Source organism: Pseudophryne corroboree, chromosome 11, assembly GCF_028390025.1.
Source record: "Pseudophryne corroboree isolate aPseCor3 chromosome 11, aPseCor3.hap2, whole genome shotgun sequence".
In the NCBI taxonomy this organism is placed as follows: domain Eukaryota; kingdom Metazoa; phylum Chordata; class Amphibia; order Anura; family Myobatrachidae; genus Pseudophryne; species Pseudophryne corroboree.
In genome coordinates, this window is record NC_086454.1 from 336,816,161 (window position 1) to 336,837,976 (window position 21,816).

At 49.1% G+C, this 21,816-nt stretch overlaps 1 protein-coding gene across 2 annotated transcripts in view; it reads right to left on the bottom strand.

The window, feature by feature from the left end:
• Nucleotides 1-21,816, bottom strand: part of LOC134969699 (myb-like protein X) — a 235,040-nt gene that overhangs the window by 201,743 nt on the left and 11,481 nt on the right. For both annotated transcript variants that reach the window (XM_063945819.1, XM_063945820.1), the window contains 2 exons: nucleotides 12,336-12,360; nucleotides 12,136-12,253 (listed from right to left, as the gene is read on the bottom strand). In XM_063945819.1, coding sequence (XP_063801889.1) covers nucleotides 12,136-12,253; nucleotides 12,336-12,360 — 143 coding nt within the window. The remainder of the gene's footprint in view (nucleotides 1-12,135; nucleotides 12,254-12,335; nucleotides 12,361-21,816) is intronic.

Genomic DNA, 21,816 nt, shown 5'->3' on the forward strand with positions numbered 1-21,816 from the left:
TGCTGGGAACTCCGTAAGGACCATGGGGATTATACCAAAGCTCCCAAACGGGCGGGAGAGTGCGGATGACTCTGCAGCACCGAATGAGAGAACTCCAGGTCCTCCTCAGCCAGGGTATCAAATTTATAGAATTTTGCAAACGTGTTTGCCCCTGACCAAGTAGCAGCTCGGCAAAGTTGTAAAGCCGAGACCCCTCGGGCAGCCGCCCAAGATGAGCCCACCTTCCTTGTGGAATGGGCATTGACAGATTTTGGCTGTGGCAGGCCTGCCACAGTATGTGCAAGCTGAATTGTACTACAAATCCAACGAGCAATAGTCTGCTTAGAAGCAGGAGCACCCAGCTTGTTGGGTGCATACAGGATAAACAGCGAGTCAGATTTTCTGACTCTAGCCGTTCTGGAAACATATATTTTCAGTGCCCTGACAACGTCTAGCAACTTGGAGTCCTCCAAGTCCCTAGTAGCCGCAGGCACCACAATAGGCTGGTTCAGGTGAAACGCTGACACCACCTTTGGGAGAAACTGGGGACGAGTCCTCAATTCTGCCCTATCCATAAATTCTGATTCTCGCCTGGCAGAAGCCAAGGCCAATAACATAACCACCTTCCACGTGAGATATTTCAGATCCACGGTTTTTAGTGGTTCAAACCAATGTGATTTTAAGAAACTCAACACCACGTTGAGATCCCAAGGTGCCACGGGGGGCACAAACGGGGGCTGAATATGCAGCACTCCTTTAACAAATGTCTGTACTTCAGGTACTGAAGCTAGTTCTTTTTGAAAGAAAATTGACAGAGCCGAGATCTGTACCTTAATGGAGCCCAGTTTTAGGCCCATATTCACTCCTGCTTGCAGGAAATGCAGAAATCGACCTAGTTGAAATTCCTCCGTTGGGGCCTTTTCGGCCTCACACCATGCAACATACCTCCGCCATATGCGGTGATAATGAGTTGCTGTGACCTCTTTCCTGGCTTTAATAAGCGTAGGAATGACTTCCTCCGGAATGCCCTTTTCCTTCAGGATCCGGCGTTCAACCGCCATGCCGTCAAACGCAGCCGCGGTAAGTCTTGGAACAGACAGGGGCCCTGCTGCAGCAGGTCCTGTCTGAGCGGCAGAGACCACGGGTCCTCTGAGATCATCTCTTGAAGTTCCGGGTACCACGCTCTTCTCGGCCAATCCGGAACCACGAGAATTGTGTTTACTCCTCGCTTTCTTATTATTCTCAATACCTTTGGTATGAGAGGTAGAGGAGGGAACACATAAACTGACCGGTACACCCACGGTGTCACTAGAGCGTCCACAGCTATCGCCTGAGGGTCTCTTGACCTGGCGCAATACTTCTCTAGTTTTTTGTTTAGGCGGGACGCCATCATGTCCACCTGTGGACGACCCCATTGATTTACAATCATTTGGAAGACTTCTGGATGAAGTCCCCACTCTCCCGGGTGGAGGTCGTGCCTGCTGAGAAAGTCTGCTTCCCAGTTGTCCACTCCCGGGATGAACACTGCTGACAGTGCTAGTACATGATTCTCCGCCCATCGGAGAATTTTTGTGGCTTCTGCCATCGCCGTCCTGCTTCTTGTGCCGCCCTGTCGATTCACATGGGCGACTGCCGTGATGTTGTCTGACTGGATCAGCACCGGCTGGTGTAGGAGCAGGGATTTTGCTTGACTTAGGGCATTGTAAATGGCCCTTAGTTCCAGAATATTTATGTGAAGGGCAGTCTCCTGACTTGACCATAGTCCTTGGAAATTTCTTCCCTTTGTGACTGCCCCCCAGCCTCGTAGGCTGGCATCCGTGGTCACCAGGACCCAGTCCTGTATGCCGAATCTGCGGCCCTCCAGAAGATGAGCACTGTGCAGCCACCACAGAAGAGACACCCTGGTTCGTGGAGACAGGGTTATTAAACGATGCATCTGAAGATGCGATCCGGACCACTTGTCCAACAGGTCCCACTGAAAAATTCTGGCATGGAACCTGCCGAATGGAATTGCTTCGTAAGAAGCTACCATCTTTCCCAGGACCCGCGTGCAGTGATGCACCGATACCTGTTTTGGTTTTAGGAGGTCTCTGACTAGAGAAGACAACTCCCTGGCTTTCTCCTCCGGGAGAAACACTTTTTTCTGGGCCGTGTCCAGAATCATTCCCAGGAACATTAGATGTGTCGTGGGGACCAGCTGTGACTGGGATATTCAGAATCCAGCCGTGCTGGCTCAGCACTTCCTGAGATAGTGCTACTCCCACTAACAACTGTTCCTTGGATCGTGCCTTTATTAGGAGATCGTCCAAGTATGGGATAATTAAAAACTCCCTTTTTTCGAAGGAGTATCATCATTTCCACCATAACCTTGGTAAATACCCTCGGTGCCGTGGAGAGTCCAAACGGCAGCGTCTGGAATTGGTAATGGCAATCCTGTACCCAGAGCCGGCGCTACCATTAGGCAGCTTTAGGCAGCTGCCTAAGGGCGCCGGCACCTGAGCGGGCGGCTCTGAGGCTGCTGGCATCATAAGGGTGTCTCTTAAAGAGACATCCTTATTTTACTTATCACTGGCGGCGGCTGTGGTTTGCATAACCAGCGGCCGCCGCTCCCGCACTTCCGAACTGCTGTCTTGCTGAGTCTGCAGACATGTCACAGCCTGACATGTCTGGTGCAGCCAGCAGCAGCGGTGCCCTCCGTCCGCCCCCTTTCCTTCTCTGCACAGTCCCCCGGGACCAGCCTCCAATGTTCTCCTTCCCCTCCCGAGGCTTCGCCTCCTCCCTCAGGCTCCGCCCCTTTTCGAGCCTTCATTCTGACTGTCTTGAGCCTGCAGTGCTATACTATAGTCTTCTGCAGTTCTACAGTATGGGGGGACCATGATGATGACTGACAGGAGACTACAGGACCTCCTTCAAGCAGAGGTAAGTATCTTATGGTGATATATATATATATATTTCATTCATTTATTTTTATTGAGGCATTTGCATGTAATCTGGGGTCTATTAATATAATCTGGGGAGGCGGGTATTGCAGCAATATCATGTGGGGTGGGGGTGTAGTACTATTATGGAGTCATGCATTAATGTTTTATTTTGGTATATTGATGTTATTTATGGGTGACTTAAATTTATGTGTATGTGTGTGTGGGAGGGGGGGAGGGGAGGCTGCACTAATATTTTGTGGGAACTCATTAAGAGGATGTATTGATGATTAACATGTACTGTAGATAGGGCTGTAAGGGGTCTATTCAAGTAGCAGAAAAAAGCCCAGTTTTGCATTAAACAGGGCTTTTCTCTGCCTTGTGCAATCCACACAGTGGGTTACCGGGGAGCAGTCCCCGACTTCCCCAGCGGCATTCCCGCTCTGTGCCTGAATCGCATCACCATACTTTTGTATGGTGAGTGCGATTCATGAAGGAGTGGAAAGCTCTGCTTTCTGCTTCTCCATGGAGTTCAGGTTCACCATCTCAGGATGGTGTAACCTGAAATGTGGTGCAGAGACGGCATGGAAGCTCAGTGCTTCCCTGCTCTCTGTCCGCACTCGATGCTGGCTCAGCCTCCCGACCTCCAAGAAGCCACTGCTGCCTGCCAGGAGGTCAACAGGTGGCGCATGCGCATGGGGACCCACCGGCTGGCTCCGCGCATTGGAGAGGGGACTGCCTGCAGAAGCCGTCACCGCTGGACCCCCGGATTTCGCAGCGCTTCAACGGAAGGGTGAGTATACATGAATTGCTACTTATTACAGCTGTACATCGGATCGAAGCCATGCGATGTATAGTGATAAGTAACAATTCAGTTTTCATTTTCTTAATGAATAGACCCCTTAGTCCCAGGTGCAGCACAGAGGAGCCAGGATATAGGTGATGGGATGGGTGGTAAGCGGCATAGAGGAGCCGGGATACACATAATGGGATGGGTGGTAAGTGGCACAGAAGAGCCGGGATACAGGTGACGGGATGGGGAGAAAGCGGCACAGGGGAGCCGGGATACAGATGACAGAATGGGGGGAAGCTGTAAATAGGAGCCAGGACACAGGTGACACTATGGGAGGAGGTGGCACAGAGAAGCCGGGATACAGGTGACAGGGTAGAGGGGAGTGACACAGAGGTGCAGATTTGCAGGTGACAGGTTGGGGGGAAGCGGCACAGAGGAGACGGAACACAAGTGACAGGATGGGAGAAAACGGCACAAACAAGACAGGAAACGGATGATGGTATAGGGGAAGCAGCACAAAGGAGCAAGGATACAGGTGGCGGAATGGGAGAAAGCGAGAAAGTGATACAGAAGAGTTTGGAAATGGATGATGGGATGGGGGAAGTGGCACAGAGGAGTCAGGATACAGATGATAGGATGGGAGAAAGTGGCACAGTAGCCTCGACACAGGTGACGGGATGGGGGGAGGTGGTACAGAGGAGCTGGGATACAGGTGATGGGATTGGGACAAGGGTTACAGGTAATGGGATTGGGCTAAGTGGGACAGGAGACCCAGGACACAGGTGACGGGAAGGGGGAAGCGGTACAGAGGAGCTAGGATACAGCTGAAACCGTGGCACAGGTGACGGGATGGGTGACAGGACAAATTTTGCCTAGGGTGCCCAGAAACCTTGCACCGGCCCTGCCTGTACCACAAATCTGAGGTACTCCTGGTGAGAATTGTAAATGGGGACATGCAGGTAAGCATCCTTGATGTCCAGGGATACCATGTAATCCCCCTCGTCCAGGCTTGCAATAACCGCCCTGAGCGATTCCATCTTGAACTTGAATTTTTTTATGTATGTGTTCAAGGATTTCAAATTTAAAATAGGTCTCACCGAACCGTCCGGTTTCGGCACCACAAATAGTGTGGAATAGTAACCCCGGCCTTGTTGAAGTAGGGGTACCTTGATTATCACCTGCTGGGAATACAGCTTGTGAATCGCTGCTAGCACCGCCTCCCTGTCTGAGGGAGCAATCGGCAAGGCGGATTTTAGGAAACGGCGGGGTGGAGTCGCCTCGAATTCCAGCCTGTATCCCTGAGATACTATTTGAAGGATCCAGGGATCCACCTGTGAGCGAGCCCACTGATCGCTGAAATTCCTGAGGCGGGCCCCCACCGTACCTGGCTCCGCCTGTGGAGCCCCACCGTCATGCGGCGGACTTGGAAGAGGAAGCGGGGGAGGACTTTTGTTCCTGGGAACCTGCTGTTTGCTGCAGCCTTTTTCCCCTGCCTCTGCCTCTTGACAGAAAAGACCCTCCTTTTCCCCGCTTGTTTTTCTGGGACCGAAAGGACTGAACCTGATAAAATGGCGCCTTCTTAGGCTGTGAGGGGACATGAGGTAAAAATGCTGACTTCCCAGACGTTGCTGTGGAAACTAGGTCGGAGAGACCATCCCCAAATAATTCCTCCCCCTTATAAGGCAAAACTTCCATGTGCCTTTTGGAATCTGCATCTCCAGTCCACTGGCGAGTCCATAAGCATCTCCTAGCAGAGATGGATAATGCACTTACTTTAGATGCCAGCCGGCAGATTTCCCTCTGTGCATCTCTCATGTATAAGACTGAGTCTTTGATATGGTCAATTGTTAACAGGATCGTGTCTCTGTCTAGTGTGTCAATATTTTCTGACAGGTTATCTGACCATGCAGCGGCAGCACTGCACATCCATGCTGACGCAATTGCTGGTCTGAGTATAATGCCTGAGTGTGTATATACAGACTTCAGGATGGCCTCCTGCTTTCTATCAGCAGGTTCCTTAAGGGCGGCCGTATCCTGGGACGGTAGTGCCACCTTTTTAGACAAACGTGTGAGCGCTTTATCCACCCTCGGGGGTGTTTCCCAACGTAACCTATCCTCTGGCGGGAAAGGGAACGCCATTAGTAGCTTCTTAGGAATTACCAATTTCTTATCAGGGGAAGCCCACGCTTCTTCACACACTTCATTTAATTCATCTGACGGGGGAAAGACTACAGGTAGTTTTTTCTCCCCAAACATAATACCCTTTTTTGTGGTACCTGGATGTAAATCAGAAATATTTAACACCTCTTTCATTGCCTCAATCATGCAGTGAATGGCCTTAACGGGCATTAAATTTGACTAATCGTCGTCGACACTGGTGTCAGTATCCGTGTCGACATCTACTTGTGCCACCTGAGATAGCGGGCGTTTCAGAGCCCCTGATGACTTTTGAGACACCTGGACAGGCACGAGCTGAAGACTCGGCTGTCCCACAGTCGGCATGTCGTCAAATTTTTTATGTAAGGAGTCTATACGTGCACTCATTTCCTGCCATAATACCATCCACTCAGGTGTCTGACCCCCAGGGGGTGACATCCCTGCTAAAGGCATCTGCTCCCCCTCCACATCATTATCCTCCTCAAACATGTCGACACAGCCGTACCGACACACTCCACACACACAGGGAATGCTCAAACAGAGGACAGGACCCACAAAAGCCCTTTGGGGGGACAGAGTAAGAGTATGCCAGCACACACCAGAGCGCTATATATATATAGGGACTAACTGAGTTATGTCCCTAATAGCTGCTTTTCAAATATAATATACTGTATACAGTGCCAATTTTAATGCCCCCCCTCTCTTTTCCCTCTTACTGTACTGTAGAATTGCAGGGAAGAGCCAGGGAGCTTCCTTCCAGCGGAGCTGTGAGGGAAAAATGGCGCCAGTGTGCTGAGGAGATAGGCTCCGCCCCTTTTTCGCGGCGTATTCTCCCGCTTTTTATGGGATTCTGGCAGGGGTATTTACCTCATATATAGCCCCAGGGGCTATATATTGAGGTATTTTAGCCAGCCAAGGTGTTTTTATTGCTGCCTCAGGGCGCCCCCCCCCAGCGCCCTGCACCCTCAGTGACCGGAGTGTGAAGTGTGTATGAGGAGCAATGGCGCACAGCTGCAGTGCTGTGCGCTACCTTGGTGAAGACAGGATGTCTTCGTGCCGCCGATTTTCCGGACCATCTTCTTGCTTCTGGCTCTGTAAGGGGGACGGCGGCGCGGCTCCGGGACCGAACATCAAGGCTGGGCCTGCGGTCGATCCCTCTGGAGCTAATGGTGTCCAGTAGCCTAAGAAGCCCAATCCGGCTGCAAGCAGGCGAGTTCGCTTCTTCTCCCCTTAGTCCCTTGCTGCAGTGAGCCTGTTGCCAGCAGGTCTCACTGAAAATAACAATTCTAAGACTATAACTTTCTAAGAGCTCAGGAGAGCCCCTAGTGTGCATCCAACCTCGGCCGGGCACGAAATCTAACTGAGGCTTGGAGGAGGGTCATAGTGGGAGGAGCCAGTGCACACCAGGTAGTCTAAGATCTTTCTAGAGTGCCCAGCCTCCTTCGGAGCCCGCTATTCCCCATGGTCCTTACGGAGTTCCCAGCATCCACTAGGACGTCAGAGAAAGGAGTTACTGATGGTAGGTGCCAATTTAGAATGTTTGTACCTCCACTCCTGAGAGCGGACAAGCACACTGCCCCATATGCTCTGTATTGGGGGAGTGTGCACAGAGGTGCCTACTGGGGAATGGGGACAGCCTGCTCCCAGTATGTTGCTAGTTAGTCCTCAATGTGTTACACCAGTGGACTGTGTCTAGACAGCAGCTGGGGACCGGGAGTTTAGCTCCCGACAGCCAAGCACTACAGAACGGCAGCTGGGTGCTGCAACTAGGACTGAGTCCAGCGGCTGCAGCAATCCATGCTTTAACCCCCACTGCAGAGAGGAGGAGAGCCCAGCAGTTCAAGGCCGCAGGGCTGTATTAGTAAGGTTCAGCGCTGCGCACAGAATAAAAACAAATGTATAAATGTTTAAAATAAACAGTAGAAATGGATTTTAAACGGTATGTGCAGCACTGAGCCGGGAAAGCAGATCCTGAGCTGCAGAGCTGTGGTGTGTAAAGCTTGGTGCAGGGCACAAGGTGTAGAGTAGCTTGGTGCAGGGCACAAGCTGTAGAGTAGCTTGGTGCAGGGCACAAGGTGCAGAGTAGCTTGGTGCAGGGCACAAGGTGCAGAGTAGCTTGGTGCAGGGCACAAGGTGTAGAGTAGCTTGGTGCAGGGCACAAGCTGTAGAGTAGCTTGGTGCAGGGCACAAGGTGTAGAGTAGCTTGGTGCAGGGCACAAGGTGTAGAGTAGCTTGGTGCAGGGCACAAGGTGTAGAGTAGCTTGGTGCAGGGCACAAGGTGTAGAGTAGCTTGGTGCAGGGCACAAGGTGTAGAGTAGCTTGGTGCAGGGCACAAGGTGTAGAGTAGCTTGGTGCAGGGCACAAGGTGTAGAGTAGCTTGGTGCAGGGCACAAGGTGCAGAGTAGCTTGGTGCAGGGCACAAGGTGCAGAGTAGCTTGGTGCAGGGCACAAGGTGTAGAGTAGCTTGGTGCAGGGCACAAGGTGTAGAGTAGCTTGGTGCAGGGCACAAGGTGTAGAGTAGCTTGGTGCAGGGCACAAGGTGTAGAGTAGCTTGGTGCAGGGCACAAGGTGTAGAGTAGCTTGGTGCAGGGCACAAGGTGTAGAGTAGCTTGGTGCAGGGCACAAGGTGTAGAGTAGCTTGGTGCAGGGCACAAGGTGTAGAGTAGCTATTTACCTTTTTTCCTGGTGGTCTAGGGGGAATCTAGAGCACTCTGCGGGCTGCTGGGTCCCCCTGACTTGTGGGGACAGGAGACTCTGCCTGCAGATCTTGTACAGTATACTCATCTCTGGAGCTCAGAATCAGCTATAGATGGTAGGCTAGATCCCTTAACAGAGTCCTGGAAGTAAGTTTTAGAAATAACTTTCTACTCCTCTTGACGTGACAGCACATGGACGGCAACCATCACTCCAGGTGACCACTCCCTAGTTTCCATTAGGGAAAACATTAAAGATGACCATGCCACGTACATGCCAGACACATGCAGTTAACATGATTGAGTAAAAACCACTTTGTGGACTTGCCCATTGTGTTATTGGATATTGCAACAGAATCATCCGTCCATCTCTGAGAATTTCTCCCACTGCACTATGGGTAGCAGGTCACAGGGCGCTGCAAGTAACCTCATCCAGCCACCTCTGAGAATATCTCCCACTGCACTATGAGTAGCAGGTCACACGGCGCTGCAAGTAACCTCATCCAATCATCTCTGAGAATATCTCCCACTGCACTATGGGTAGCAGGTCACCGGGCGCTGCAAGTAACCTCATCCAATCATCTATGAGAATATCTCCCACTGCACTATGGGTAGCAGGTCACAGGGCGCTGCAAGTAACCTCATCCGACCACCTCTGAGAATATCTCCCACTGCACTATGAGCAGCAGGTCACACGGCGCTGCAAGTAACCTCATCCAATCATCTCTGAGAATATCTCCCACTGCACTATATGAAGCAGGTGACCGGGCACTACAAGCAACCTCATGCGGCCATCTCTGAGACTATCTCCCACTGCACTATGAGTAACAGGTCACAGGGCACTGCAAGTAACCTCATCCGGCCATCTTTGAGAATATCTCCCACTGGACTATGAGTAGCAGGTCAATTGGCGCTGTAAGTAACCTCATCCGGCCATCTCTGAGAATATCTCCCACTGCATTATGGGTAGCAGGTTACTGTGCGCTGCAAGTAACCTCATCCGGCTACATCTGAGAATATCTCCCACTGCACTATGGGTAGCAGGTCACCGTGTGCTGCAAGTAACCTCACTAGGCCATCTCTGAGAATATCTCCCACTGCACTATGTGTAGCAGGTCAGCTGGCGCTGCAAGTAACCTTATCCGGCCATCTCTGAGAATATCTCCCACTGCACTATGGGTAGCAGGTCAGCTGGAGCTGCAAGTAACCTCATCCGGCCATCTCTGAGAATATCTCCCACTGCACTATGGGGGCAATTCCTAGTTGATCGCTCGCTAGCTGTTTTTAGCAGCCGTGCAAACGTATAGTCGCCGCCCACAGGGGAGTGTATTTTTGCTTTGCAGGAGTGTGAACGCCTGTGCAGCAGAGCGCCTGCAAACACATTTTGTGCAAAACAAAACCAGCCCTGTAGTTACTTATCCTGTGTGATGATTGCTGCAACGAGTGACACGGTAATGACGTCAGATACCCGCCCAGCAAACGGCCGGCCACGCCTGCGTTTTTCCAAACATTCCCAGAAAACGGTCAGTTGACACCCAGAAACTCTCACTTCCTGTCAATCTCCTTGCATTCGGCTGTGCGTTTGGAATCGTCGCTAGAACCTGTGCAAAACCACAAAGGACTTTGTACCCGCACGACGCGTGTGCGCATTGCGGTGCATACGCATGCGCAGATTAGCCATTTTATTTTACTGATCGCTACGCAGCGAACAACGGTAGCTAGCGATCAACTCGGAATGACCCCCTATGTGTAGCAGGTTACCTGGTGCTGCAAGTAACTTAATCCGACCATCTCTGAGAATATCTCCCACTGCACTATGGGTAGCAGGTTACCTGGTGCTGCAAGTGACCTTACCCAGCCATCACTGAGAATATCTCCCACTGCACTGTGAGTAGCAGGATACCTGGTGCTGCAAGTAACCTCATCCGGCCATCTCTGAGAATATCTCCCACTGCACTATGGGTAGCAGGTTACCGGGTGCTGCAAGTAACCTCATCCGGCCATCACTGAGAATATCTCCCACTGCACTTTGTGGGTAATTCTGACCTGATCGCACGCTGCCGTTCTTCACAGCGCAGCGATCAGGTCAGAAGTGCGCATGCGGCGACGCTGACAGGCAGAGGCGGTTGCTGGGCGGGACGGGGCGGCATTTGGCCTGCCGTTTTGTGGCCGCGGTCCGGCCAACGCAGGCTTATCCGGAACGTGTGTGGAGCAGGCCGCAGCGGCTGCGTGACATCACACACAGCCGCTGCGACCCGGGCAGCGACGAGTAGCTCCCGGCTAGCACGCAAAAGCTGCGCTGGCCGGGAGCTACTCCTGAAGTGCAAAAGCATCGCCGCTGTGCGATGTTCTTATACTGCTGCGGGAAGGGGGGGCAGCCTGACATGTGGGGCGGACTAGCCCTGTGCTGGGCGTCCCCCCGCATGTCAGTGTGCCGGATCGTAGCCCTGCAAAATTTAGCAGGGCTACGATCAGGTCTGAATTAGGTTCTATTTGTAGCAGGTCACCGGGTGCTGCAAGTAACCTCATCCAACCATCTCTGAGAATGGGATGCAGTCAGTTTACCTCCAATCAAAATCCCGACATTCAAAATCCCGACACCAATTGACCGATGGTCAAAATCCCGACAAGGTCAAAATCCCGACATGGACAAAATACCGACATTTAAAATACCGACAGGTCAAAATACCGACATGAGTTTTTCATGATTTTTTTCATTGAAACCGACTTCTTCATACTTTACCATCCCAGTGGACCTGGAGGGGGAATATAATAGTGTGCCGAGCGCAGCGAGCCATGCGAGGGGACGCAGTACACTTTATATGGTGTCCATGTTGACTTATGTCGACATACACACACAAAACAACAAGAAAATGTGTGTCGGTATTTTGACCTGTCGGCATTTTACATGTCGGTATTTTGACCTTGTCGGTATTTTAAATGTCGGTATTTTGTCCATGTCGGTATTTTGACCTTGTCGGGATTTTGACCATCGGTCAATTGGTGTCGGGATTTTGAACGTCGGGATTTTGACTGGAGGTATTTCATACCGATCCCCTGAGAATATCTCCCACTGCACTATGGGTAGCAGGTCACTGGGTGCTGCAAGTAACCTCATCCAACCATCTCTGAGAATATCTCCCACTGCACTATGGGTAGCAGGTCACTGGGTGCTGCAAGTAACCTCATCCGACCATCTCTAAGAATATCTCCCACTGTACTATGGGTAGCAGGTTACCAGGCGCTGCAAGTAACTTCATCCAATCATCTCTGAGAATATCTCCCACTGCACTATGGGTAGCAGGTTACCAGGCGCTGCAATGCTGTCCTGCACAGAAGAACTAGAATTTCAAACGCATTGACTAAACTCGTCCAAAGATTCCTCTTGTAAACGTGACCGATAACAGTGCGATTAGTTTCCATATATATAATAATAACTATAATATAATTATATATATAATATAATAATATATATAATATAATTTAGATGGAAAGCAAAACAATTTATGTTAGAATGGCCAGTACAGCTACACGCAGGAGTAAGCGCACAGAGAGTAGACGCGTGATGTGATTGGGGGTCAGGGGAGAGTGTTACCTGTTCCACCACGGGCTCTGTGCTGTCCTTGCTGGTCCTCTGAAGGGTCGGACTCTCCATGGGCTGAGGGACAACTTTCCCCAAGCCCTGCGCCAGCCAGCCGAGAACTCCCCCTGTGCTGCAAGACAACAGGTGCGGCCCCGTTACTGAGGGTGACTAGGACAAGCAGCTTATCGTGCAGCAATTACAGACGTACGCACCTTTTATCAGACGCCGACCCTGATCCTTGTGGTGAGGAATCCGCAGCGGAGACAAAAGCAGAGAAGTGTTGGGACAACTGAATAATCCAGAGGACAATCCCCATAACAAAGTGTTACTTAACCCCTTCCCTGCCAATAACATACAATCCTTTACTTAACCCCTTCCCTGACAATAACCTACAGACCTTTACTTAACCCTTTCCCTGCCGATACCCTACAGACCTTTACTTAACCCTTTCCCTGGCAATAACATACAAACCTTTACTTAACCCCTTCCCTGCCAATAACCTACAGACCTTTACTTAACCCTTTCCCTGCCGATAACCTAGACCTTTACTTAACCCCTTCCCTGCCGATACCCTACAGACCTTTACTTAACCCCTTCCCTGCCAATAACATACAAACCTTTACTTAAGCCTTTCCCTGCCAATAACCTACAGACCTTTACTTAACCCCTTCCTTGCTGATACCCTACAGACCTTTACTTAACCCCTTCCCTGCCAATAACATACAGACCTTTACTTAACCCCTTCCCTGCCAATAACCTACAAACCTTTACGTAACCCCTTCTCTGCCAATAACCTACAGAGCTTTACTTAACCCCTTCCCTGCCAACAACCTACAGACCTTTACTTAACCCATTCCCTGCCAATAACCTACAAACCTTTACTTAACCCCTTCCCTGCCAACAACTTACAGACTTATTTAACCCTTTCCCTGCCAATAACCTAGAAAGCTTTACGTAACCCCTACTCTGCCAATAACCTACAGAGCTTTACTTAACCCCATCCCTGCCAAAAACCTACAGACCTTTACTTAACCCCTTCCCTGTCGATAACCTACAGACCTTTACTTAACCCCTTCCCTGCCGATACCCTACAGACCTTTACTTAACCCCTTCCCTGCCAATAACCTACAGAGCTTTACTTAACCCCATCCCTGCCAATAACATACAGAGCTTTACTTAACCCCTTCCCTGCCAATAACCTACAGACCTTTTGAGGCCAGGGACCACATGTGTACTGGCGGCCGTGGCACTGAAGCGGTTAACCCTCAGGTGCCCAGCGCCATTTTAATGGACGAATTGGTGCTTGATGCCATGTTCTGTAACTGCATGTTTAATGATGTGTTTTAACATGTCATATGTAGTGCTCTGTGCACAGTTGTAGGATTGCATGTTTAAATGTATTTATATTTAAGATGTGGTCACATGTATTTTAAAGGGAAAAATGCACTTACTATATATGACTGAATAAGGATCCCCTATCTTCTGTGACCAGGAAATGGGATGCTAATTGCCCTCTCCCAGCAGATCTGGTGAATAACGAAAACTTTTTGATGTTTGAAAGGGCAGAAAAGGTAATGGCTGGGAGTGTGAGTTCCTTAGACAAAGGCGTTAATCACAGGGGGGCATACCTCCCAACACTGCTTGCAGGGGAAGAGAGACATCTGCGTGGTGAAGCCGCACCCAATTTGTGAAAGGGGCGTGGCTTGATGAAAAGGGGGTGTGGCTTCACTGTGAGCCACACCCCCATTTTCGTCACTGAGGGGGCATGCTCTCTGAGCTGCTGACATGCCCCCTCTCCCTCTGTCACCTGTGAATAGACGCTGTGCGCATGCGTACAGCGTCTATTCACCGCTGCTATGCTAAGCAGGGCAGCGAGAGACAGAGCCTCCCAACTGCCCCTCCCCACCGCGGGGCACTGCGGCCCGCAGGTGGGACAGTCCCGCAAAAATCTGAACAGTTTGGAGGTTTCCTTATTCCATATGTAAAGTGTTATGGGGATTGGTATGGGTTTGGAACCTGTATTTATTTATGTAGCTGGTTTGCTAGATTTATATACGAATCCTGAGTATATGCAGGAAGGATGAGGAACGTTTGTTTGCAAAATCAAATACAAACCGTATTTTGAAGCTATGTGATAAATGTATCAAATGCAAATTGTAAACTGCCAGGTGGTAATGAATGGAGTTTAAATGACACCAAACTTTGTGTGTGACAGGAATGAGGAAATTGCTTCATGCACTTATATCCTTTTAAAATGTAATTTATTTCTTTATATTTTGTAAGCTATCCTGATTGAATGGAAAGGACTCAGGGGGGACTACACCCTGAGATGCAGTGTATAAAAAGAGGAGGCCTGTAAGCCTCCAGGTGTATTATACCATTTTCATTCTGCTGTGAACATCTTGCTGTATTGCTGTTTCCCCTAGCAATAGGGAAGAGTTCTCTTTAGAACTATTGCAAATAAACATAATTTGCCTCAAGAGGACCGCTTCATCTTGTGACCTGCAGGGCTAGGCGAAACCTAGCTCCGTTTTCCGGCTGTCCAGGGTACACCCAGCATCTCCAAGCTCCGCCTCGCGCCAGCTACCGTGCAGAGGCCTAGTCAAGCGACTAGTGGGGATTCATCAACACCACACAGGTGTGGTAAGACAGCGTGTCTACACATACAGAGCAGAACTGTGGTTCCAGACACCACGGTAGGGAGGAGTCTAGTGGTGGCAGCGTAGTACCCGCCCACTGCGTAGTGGGTGAAGTCAATAACAGGCGGTTACTGACGGTAAGCAGGAATCCCCTATTTGGCCAGGTCCCGTGTGACCTATATCTCCATTCTGTGACTGGGGGCGGGACGCGGAGCGGAGAGAGCTTTCTTACGGAACTCTCTGGTCACACCTTTACTTAACCCCTTCCCTGCCAATAACCTACAGATCTTAGCAGTGATAATCTGGTGCAATGAGAATCATAGCCGGGACATAACTATACCAGGCTATACGTTAGAAAGGACATTAGTAGGAGAGGTCATGATCATGGGAGACTTTAGTTGATGTATACTGGGAGGGTTATTTCCACATTCCACTAGAAGTAAGGACAATGTGAATGCAGGGAGAATTCCTCCAGCAATTAGTGAGGACGCCCACTCGGAAAGACGCAATATTAGACATAATACAGACGGCGATAAAGTAAATGTGGGTGAGAACCTGGGATCCAGTGACCCTCAGGCAGTATGGTTTACTAGAAGGTCGAGTCACATTATTATGACCACCTCCTGATGTCGGCAGCGTGTAGCCCATGAAGTAAGTCACGTGTCGTGCGCTGGCTTGGTGGGTATATAAGGTGTGCGATAGGCCGTCTGCACACATATCACACGTTGCTGTCATGGGTAAAATAGGCAATTTATCAGAGTTGCAAAAAGGGCTGATTATCGGCTTTCGCGCAAAGGGCGGCAGTGTCTCTGACACAGCGCAGTGTGTGAGCTGTCTGCGTGCTGCTGCGGTGAAGGTGCATCATAACTGGACAAATGGCGCTATTGCGAATAACCGACATGGAAACTGCAGAGCCCCATGTGCCACTGATGTGAGAGGTGAACGTCGGCTATGAAGGTGCGTGAGAGCCGACCGACACGCTACAGTGGAGCAGCGCACCATCACAGTGAGCCTGGGAGATACCAGACGTGTGTCTAACATGACAGTTCAGTGCGTCTAGCGTGTCAGGGAGATGGCTGCTATGTCGGGGAGTCAGAGAGATTGCTGCTCTATCAGGGAGTCAGGGAGATGGCTGCTGTGTCAGGGAGTCAGAGAGATCGCTGCTCTATCAGGGAGTCAGGGAAATTGCTGCTCTATCAGGGAGTCAGAGAGATCGCTGCTCTATCAGGGAGATGGCTGCTATGTCAGGGAGATGGCTGCTATGTCAGGGGGTCAGAGAGATGGCTGCTATGTCAGGGAGTCAGAGAGATCGCTGCTCTATCAGGGAGTCAGGGAGATGGCTGCTGTGTCAGGGAGTCAGAGAGATCGCTGCTCTATCAGGGAGTCAGGGAGATGGCTGCTATGTCAGGGAGTCAGAGAGATCGCTGCTCTATCAGGGAGATGGCTGCTCTATCAGGGAGATGGCTGCTATGTCAGGGAGATGGCTGCTATGTCAGGGGGTCAGAGAGATGGCTGCTATGTCAGGGAGTCAGAGAGATCGCTGCTCTATCAGGGAGTCAGGGAGATGGCTGCTATGTCAGGGAGTCAGGGAAATTGCTGCTCTATCAGGGAGTCAGAGAGATCGCTGCTCTATCAGGGAGATGGCTGTTATGTCAGGGAGTCAGGGAGATTACTTCTATGTCAGGGAGTCAGAGAGATTGCTGCTCTATCAGGGAGTCAGGGTAATTGCTGCTATGTCAGGGAGTAAGAGAGATCGCTGCTCTATCAGGAAGTCAGGGAGATGACTGCTATGTCAGGGAGTCAGGGAGATTGCTGCTATGTCAGGGAGTCAGGGAAATTGCTGTTATGTCAGGGAGTCAGAGAGATCGCTGCTATGTCAGGCAGTCAGAGAGATCGCTGCTCTATCAGGGGGTCAGGGAAATTGCTGCTATGTCAGGGAGATCACTGCTATATCAGGGAATCAGGGAAACTGCTGCTATATCAGGGAGTCAGGGAGATGGCTGCTATGTCAGGGAGATTGCTGCAATGTCAGGGAGTCAGAGAGATCGCTGATATATCAGGGAGTCAGGGAAATCGCTGCTATGTCAGAGAGTCAGGGAAATTGCTGCTATGTTAGAGGGTCAGGGAGATCGCTGCTATATCAGGGAATCAGGGAAACTGCTGCTATATCAGGGAGTCGGGGAGATCGCTGCTATGTCAGGGAGGTATCTGCTATGTCAGGGAGTCAGGGAGGTAGCTGCTATGTCAGGGAGTCACAGGAGGTTGCTTTTATGTCAGGGAGGTTGCTGCTTTGTCAGAGAGGTAGCTGCTATGTCAGGGAGTCAAGGAGATCACTGCTATATCAGAGAGTTTGCTTCTACTGTATGTCTGGGAATCAGGGAGGTAGCTGCTATATCAGGGAGTAAGGGGAACTGCTACTATGTCAGGAAGATCGCTGCTATGTCAGGGAGTCAGGGAGGTAGCTGCTTTGTCAGAGAGTCAGGGAGGTAGCTGCTATGTCAGGGAGTCACAGGAGGTTGCTTTTATGTCAGGGAGGTTGCTGCTTTGTCAGAGAGTCAGGGAGGTAGCTGCTATGTCAGAGAGTCAGGGAGGTAGCTGCTATGTCAGAGAGTTAGAGAGGTAGCTGCTATGTCAGGGAGTCAGAGAGGTAGCTGCTATGTCAGGGAGTCAGGAAAATTGCTAAAACAGGGAGAGTTTGAAACTATGGGAGGTATACCACAAAACTTACCCGGGAAGACTAAGGGGTCTATGCATGAAGCAGTGAAAAGAGTGGAGAAGTTGCACATGGCAACCAATCAGCAGAGAAGTAACATTTATAATTTGCATACTATACAATTATACAGAGCAGCTGATTGATTGCCATGGGCAACTTCTCCACAGGCTCACTTCTCTACTCTCTTCACTGCTTCATGAATAGACCCCTTTAAAACCTTACTATGTATAGTGTGGGACAGAGAAGGGATAGAGACTGTCACATATATCAGGGGTATCACCACGGTACAGGGGGGAGACATTCATCACAGGGAGAGAAGTATTAGACCACGAGGACATGAGAGAGACTGTCACATATATCAGGGGTATCACCACGGTACTGGGGGGAGACATTCATCACAGGGAGAGAAGTATTAGACCACGAGGACATGAGAGAGACTGTCACATATATCAGGGGTATCACCACGGTACAGGGGGGAGACATTCATCACAGGGAGAGAAGTATTAGACCACGAGGACATGAGAGAGACTGTCACATGTATCAGGGGTATCACCACGGTACAGGGGGGAGACATTCCTCACAGGGAGAGAAGTATTAGACCACGAGGACATGAGAGAGACTGTCACATATATCAGGGGTATCACCACGGTACTGGGGGGAGACATTAATCACAGGGAGAGAAGTATTAGACCACGAGGACATGAGAGAGACTGTCACATATATCAGGGGTATCACCACGGTACAGGGGGGAGACATTCATCACAGGGAGAGAAGTATTAGACCACGAGGACATGAGAGAGACTGTCACATATATCAGGGGTATCACCACGGTACAGGGGGGAGACATTCATCACAGGGAGAGAAGTATTAGACCACGAGGACATGAGAGAGACTGTCACATATATCAGGGGTATCACCATGGTACAGGGGGAGACATTCATCACAGGGAGAGAAGTATTGGACCACGAGGACATGAGAGAGACTGTCACATATATCAGGGGTATCACCACGGTACTGGGGGAGACATTCATCACAGGGAGGGAAGTATTAGACCACGTGGACATGAGAGAGACTGTCACATATATCAGGGGTATCACCACGGTACTGGGGGAGACATTCCTCACAGGGAGAGAAGTATTAGACCACGAGGACATGAGAGAGACTGAACATATATCAGGGGTATCACCACGGTACAGGGGGAGACATTCCTCACAGGGAGAGAAGTATTAGACCACAAGGAAATGAGAGAGACTGTCACATATATCAGGGGTATCACCACGGTACTGGGGGAGACATTCCTCACAGGGAGAGAAGTATTAGACCCCGAGGACATGAGAGAGATTGTCATATATATCAGGGGTATCACCACGGTACAGGGGGAGACATTACTCACAGGGAGAGAAGTATTAGACCACGAGGACATGAGACAGACTGTCACATATATCAGGGGTATCACCGCGGTACTGGGGGGAGACATTGCTCACAGGGAGAGAAGTATTAGACCACGAGGACATGAGAGAGACTGTCACATATATCAGGGGTATCACCACGGTACTGGGGGAGACATTACTCACAGGGAGAGAAGTATTAGACCACGAGGACATGAGACAGACTGTCACATATATCAGGGGTATAACCGCGGTACATGAGGAGACATTACTCACAGGGAGAGAAGTATTAGACCACGAGGACATGAGAGAGACTGTCACATATATCAGGGGTATCACCACGGTACAGGGGGGAGACATTCATCACAGGGAGGGAAGTATTAGACCACGAGGACATGAGAGAGACTGTCACATATATCAGGGGTATTACCACGGTACAGGGGAAAGACATTTATCACAGGGAGAGAAGTATTAGACCACGAGGACATGAGAGAGACTGTCACATATATCAGGGGTATCACCACGGTACAGGGGGGAGACATTCCTGACAGGGAGAGAAGTATTAGACCACGAGGACATGAGAGAGACTGTCACATATATCAGGGGTATCACCACGCTACAGGGGGGAGACATTGCTTACGGGGGAGAGGTATTAGGACACGAGGACATGAGAGAGACTGTCACATATATCAGGGGTATCACCACGGTACAGGGGGGAGACATTCCTCACAGGGAGAGAAGTATTAGAACACGAGGACATGAGAGAGACTGTCACATATATCAGGGGTATCACCACGGTACAGGAGGGGGAGACATTTCTCACAGGGAGAGAAGTATTAGACCACGAGGACATGAGAGAGACTGTCACATATATCAGGGGTATCACCACGGTACAGGAGGGGGAGACATTCCTCACAGGGAGAGAAGTATTAGACCACGAGGACATGAGAGAGACTGTCACATATATCAGGGGTATCACCACGGTACTGGGGGAGACATTCCTCACAGGGAGAGAAGTATTAGACCACGAGGACATGAGAGAGACTGTCACATATATCAGGGGTATCACCACGGTACAGGGGGGAGACATTCCTGACAGGGAGAGAAGTATTAGACCACGAGGACATGATAGAGACTGTTACATATATCAGCATACCCTCCAACAATTTACACATAAAAATCGGTACACATTTGAAAAGGCCATGGGTACAGTGGCGTGGCCACACTCCTTTTCCATACTTGCAATAGAAGTTTGGAGAGACAAAAATCGGTACAGACCATAAAAAAAAGGTACATTTGGAGGGTATGTATCAGGGGTATCACCACGGTAAATAAATTGTTTAAAAATCGTACAATGTGATTTCCTAGTTTTTTTTTTCTTTCAGATTCTGTCTCTCACAGTTGAAGTGTACCTATGATGGAAATTACAGACCTCTCATCTTTTTAAGTGGGTCAACTTGCACAATCGGTGGCTGTCCAAATACTTTTTTGCCCCACTGTATATACAGGTTGAGTATACCATATCCAAATATTCAGAAATACGGAATATTCCGAAATACGGACTTTTTTGAGTGAGAGTGAGATAGTGAAACCTTTGTTTTTTGATGGCTCAATGTACACAAACTTTGTTTAATACACAAAGTTATTAAAATATTGTATTAAATGACCTTCAGGCTGTGTGTATAAGGTGTATATGAAACATAAATGAATTGTGTGAATGTAGACACACTTTGTTTAATGCACAAAGTTATAAAAAATATTGTCTAAAATGACCTTCAGGCTGTGTGTATAAGGTGTATATGTAACATAAATGCATTCTGTGCTTAGATTTAAGTCCCATCACCATGATATCTCATTATGGTATGCAATTATTCCAAAATACGGAAAAATACCATATCCAAAATACCTCTGGTCCCAAGCATTTTGGATAAGGGAGACTCATCCTGTATATATTTACATTCTATATATATATATATATATATATATATATATATATATACACATACACACACACATTTTATATATACAGGTTGAGTATCCCATATCCAAATATTCCGAAATACGGAATATTCCGAAATACAGACTTTTTTGGGTGAAAGTGAGATAATGATACCTTTGTTTTTTGATGGTTCAATGTACACAAACTTTGTTTAATACACAAAGTTATTAAAAATATTGTATTAAATGACCTTCAGGCTGTGTGTATAAGGTGTATATGAAACATAAATGAATTGTGTGAATGTAGACACACTTTGTTTAATGCACAAAGTTATAAAAAATATTGGCTAAAATTACCTTCAGGCTGTGTGTATAAGGTGTATATGTAACATAAATGCATTCTGTGCTTAGACTTAGGTCCCATCACCATGATATCTCATTATGGTATGCAATTATTCCAAAATACGGAAAAATCCCATATCCAAAATACCTCTGGTCCCAAGCATTTTGGATAAGGGATACTCAACCTGTATATATATATATATATATATATATATAGCTGGATGGAATAGGCGGCACTCGGCAGGCTGATAATAAGCGTGGTTACTTTATTGGCAACGGGCCGACATGTTTCGGACGGAGAGGCTTCTCCGAAACATGTCGGCCCGTTGCCAATAAAGTAACCACGCTTATTATCAGCCTGCCGAGTGCCGCCTATTCCATCCAGCTTTATTATGGGAAGCACTTTCTCATGAGGAGGGCACCGCAGCATTCCACGTTTTTTAATTTGAGTGCCGGACACCACATTGGACTATATATATATATATATATATATATAAAATGTGTGTGTGTGTGTGTGTGTGTGTGTATATATATATATATATCCCTGAAGAACGGCACTGGCAGCATGTATAAGATGCAAAAAAGCTGTATTAGTAGGTAGACGTTTCGGGGCTCATGCCCCGTCCTCAGTACGGAGGACGGGGCGTGAGCCCCGAAACGTCTACCTACTAAT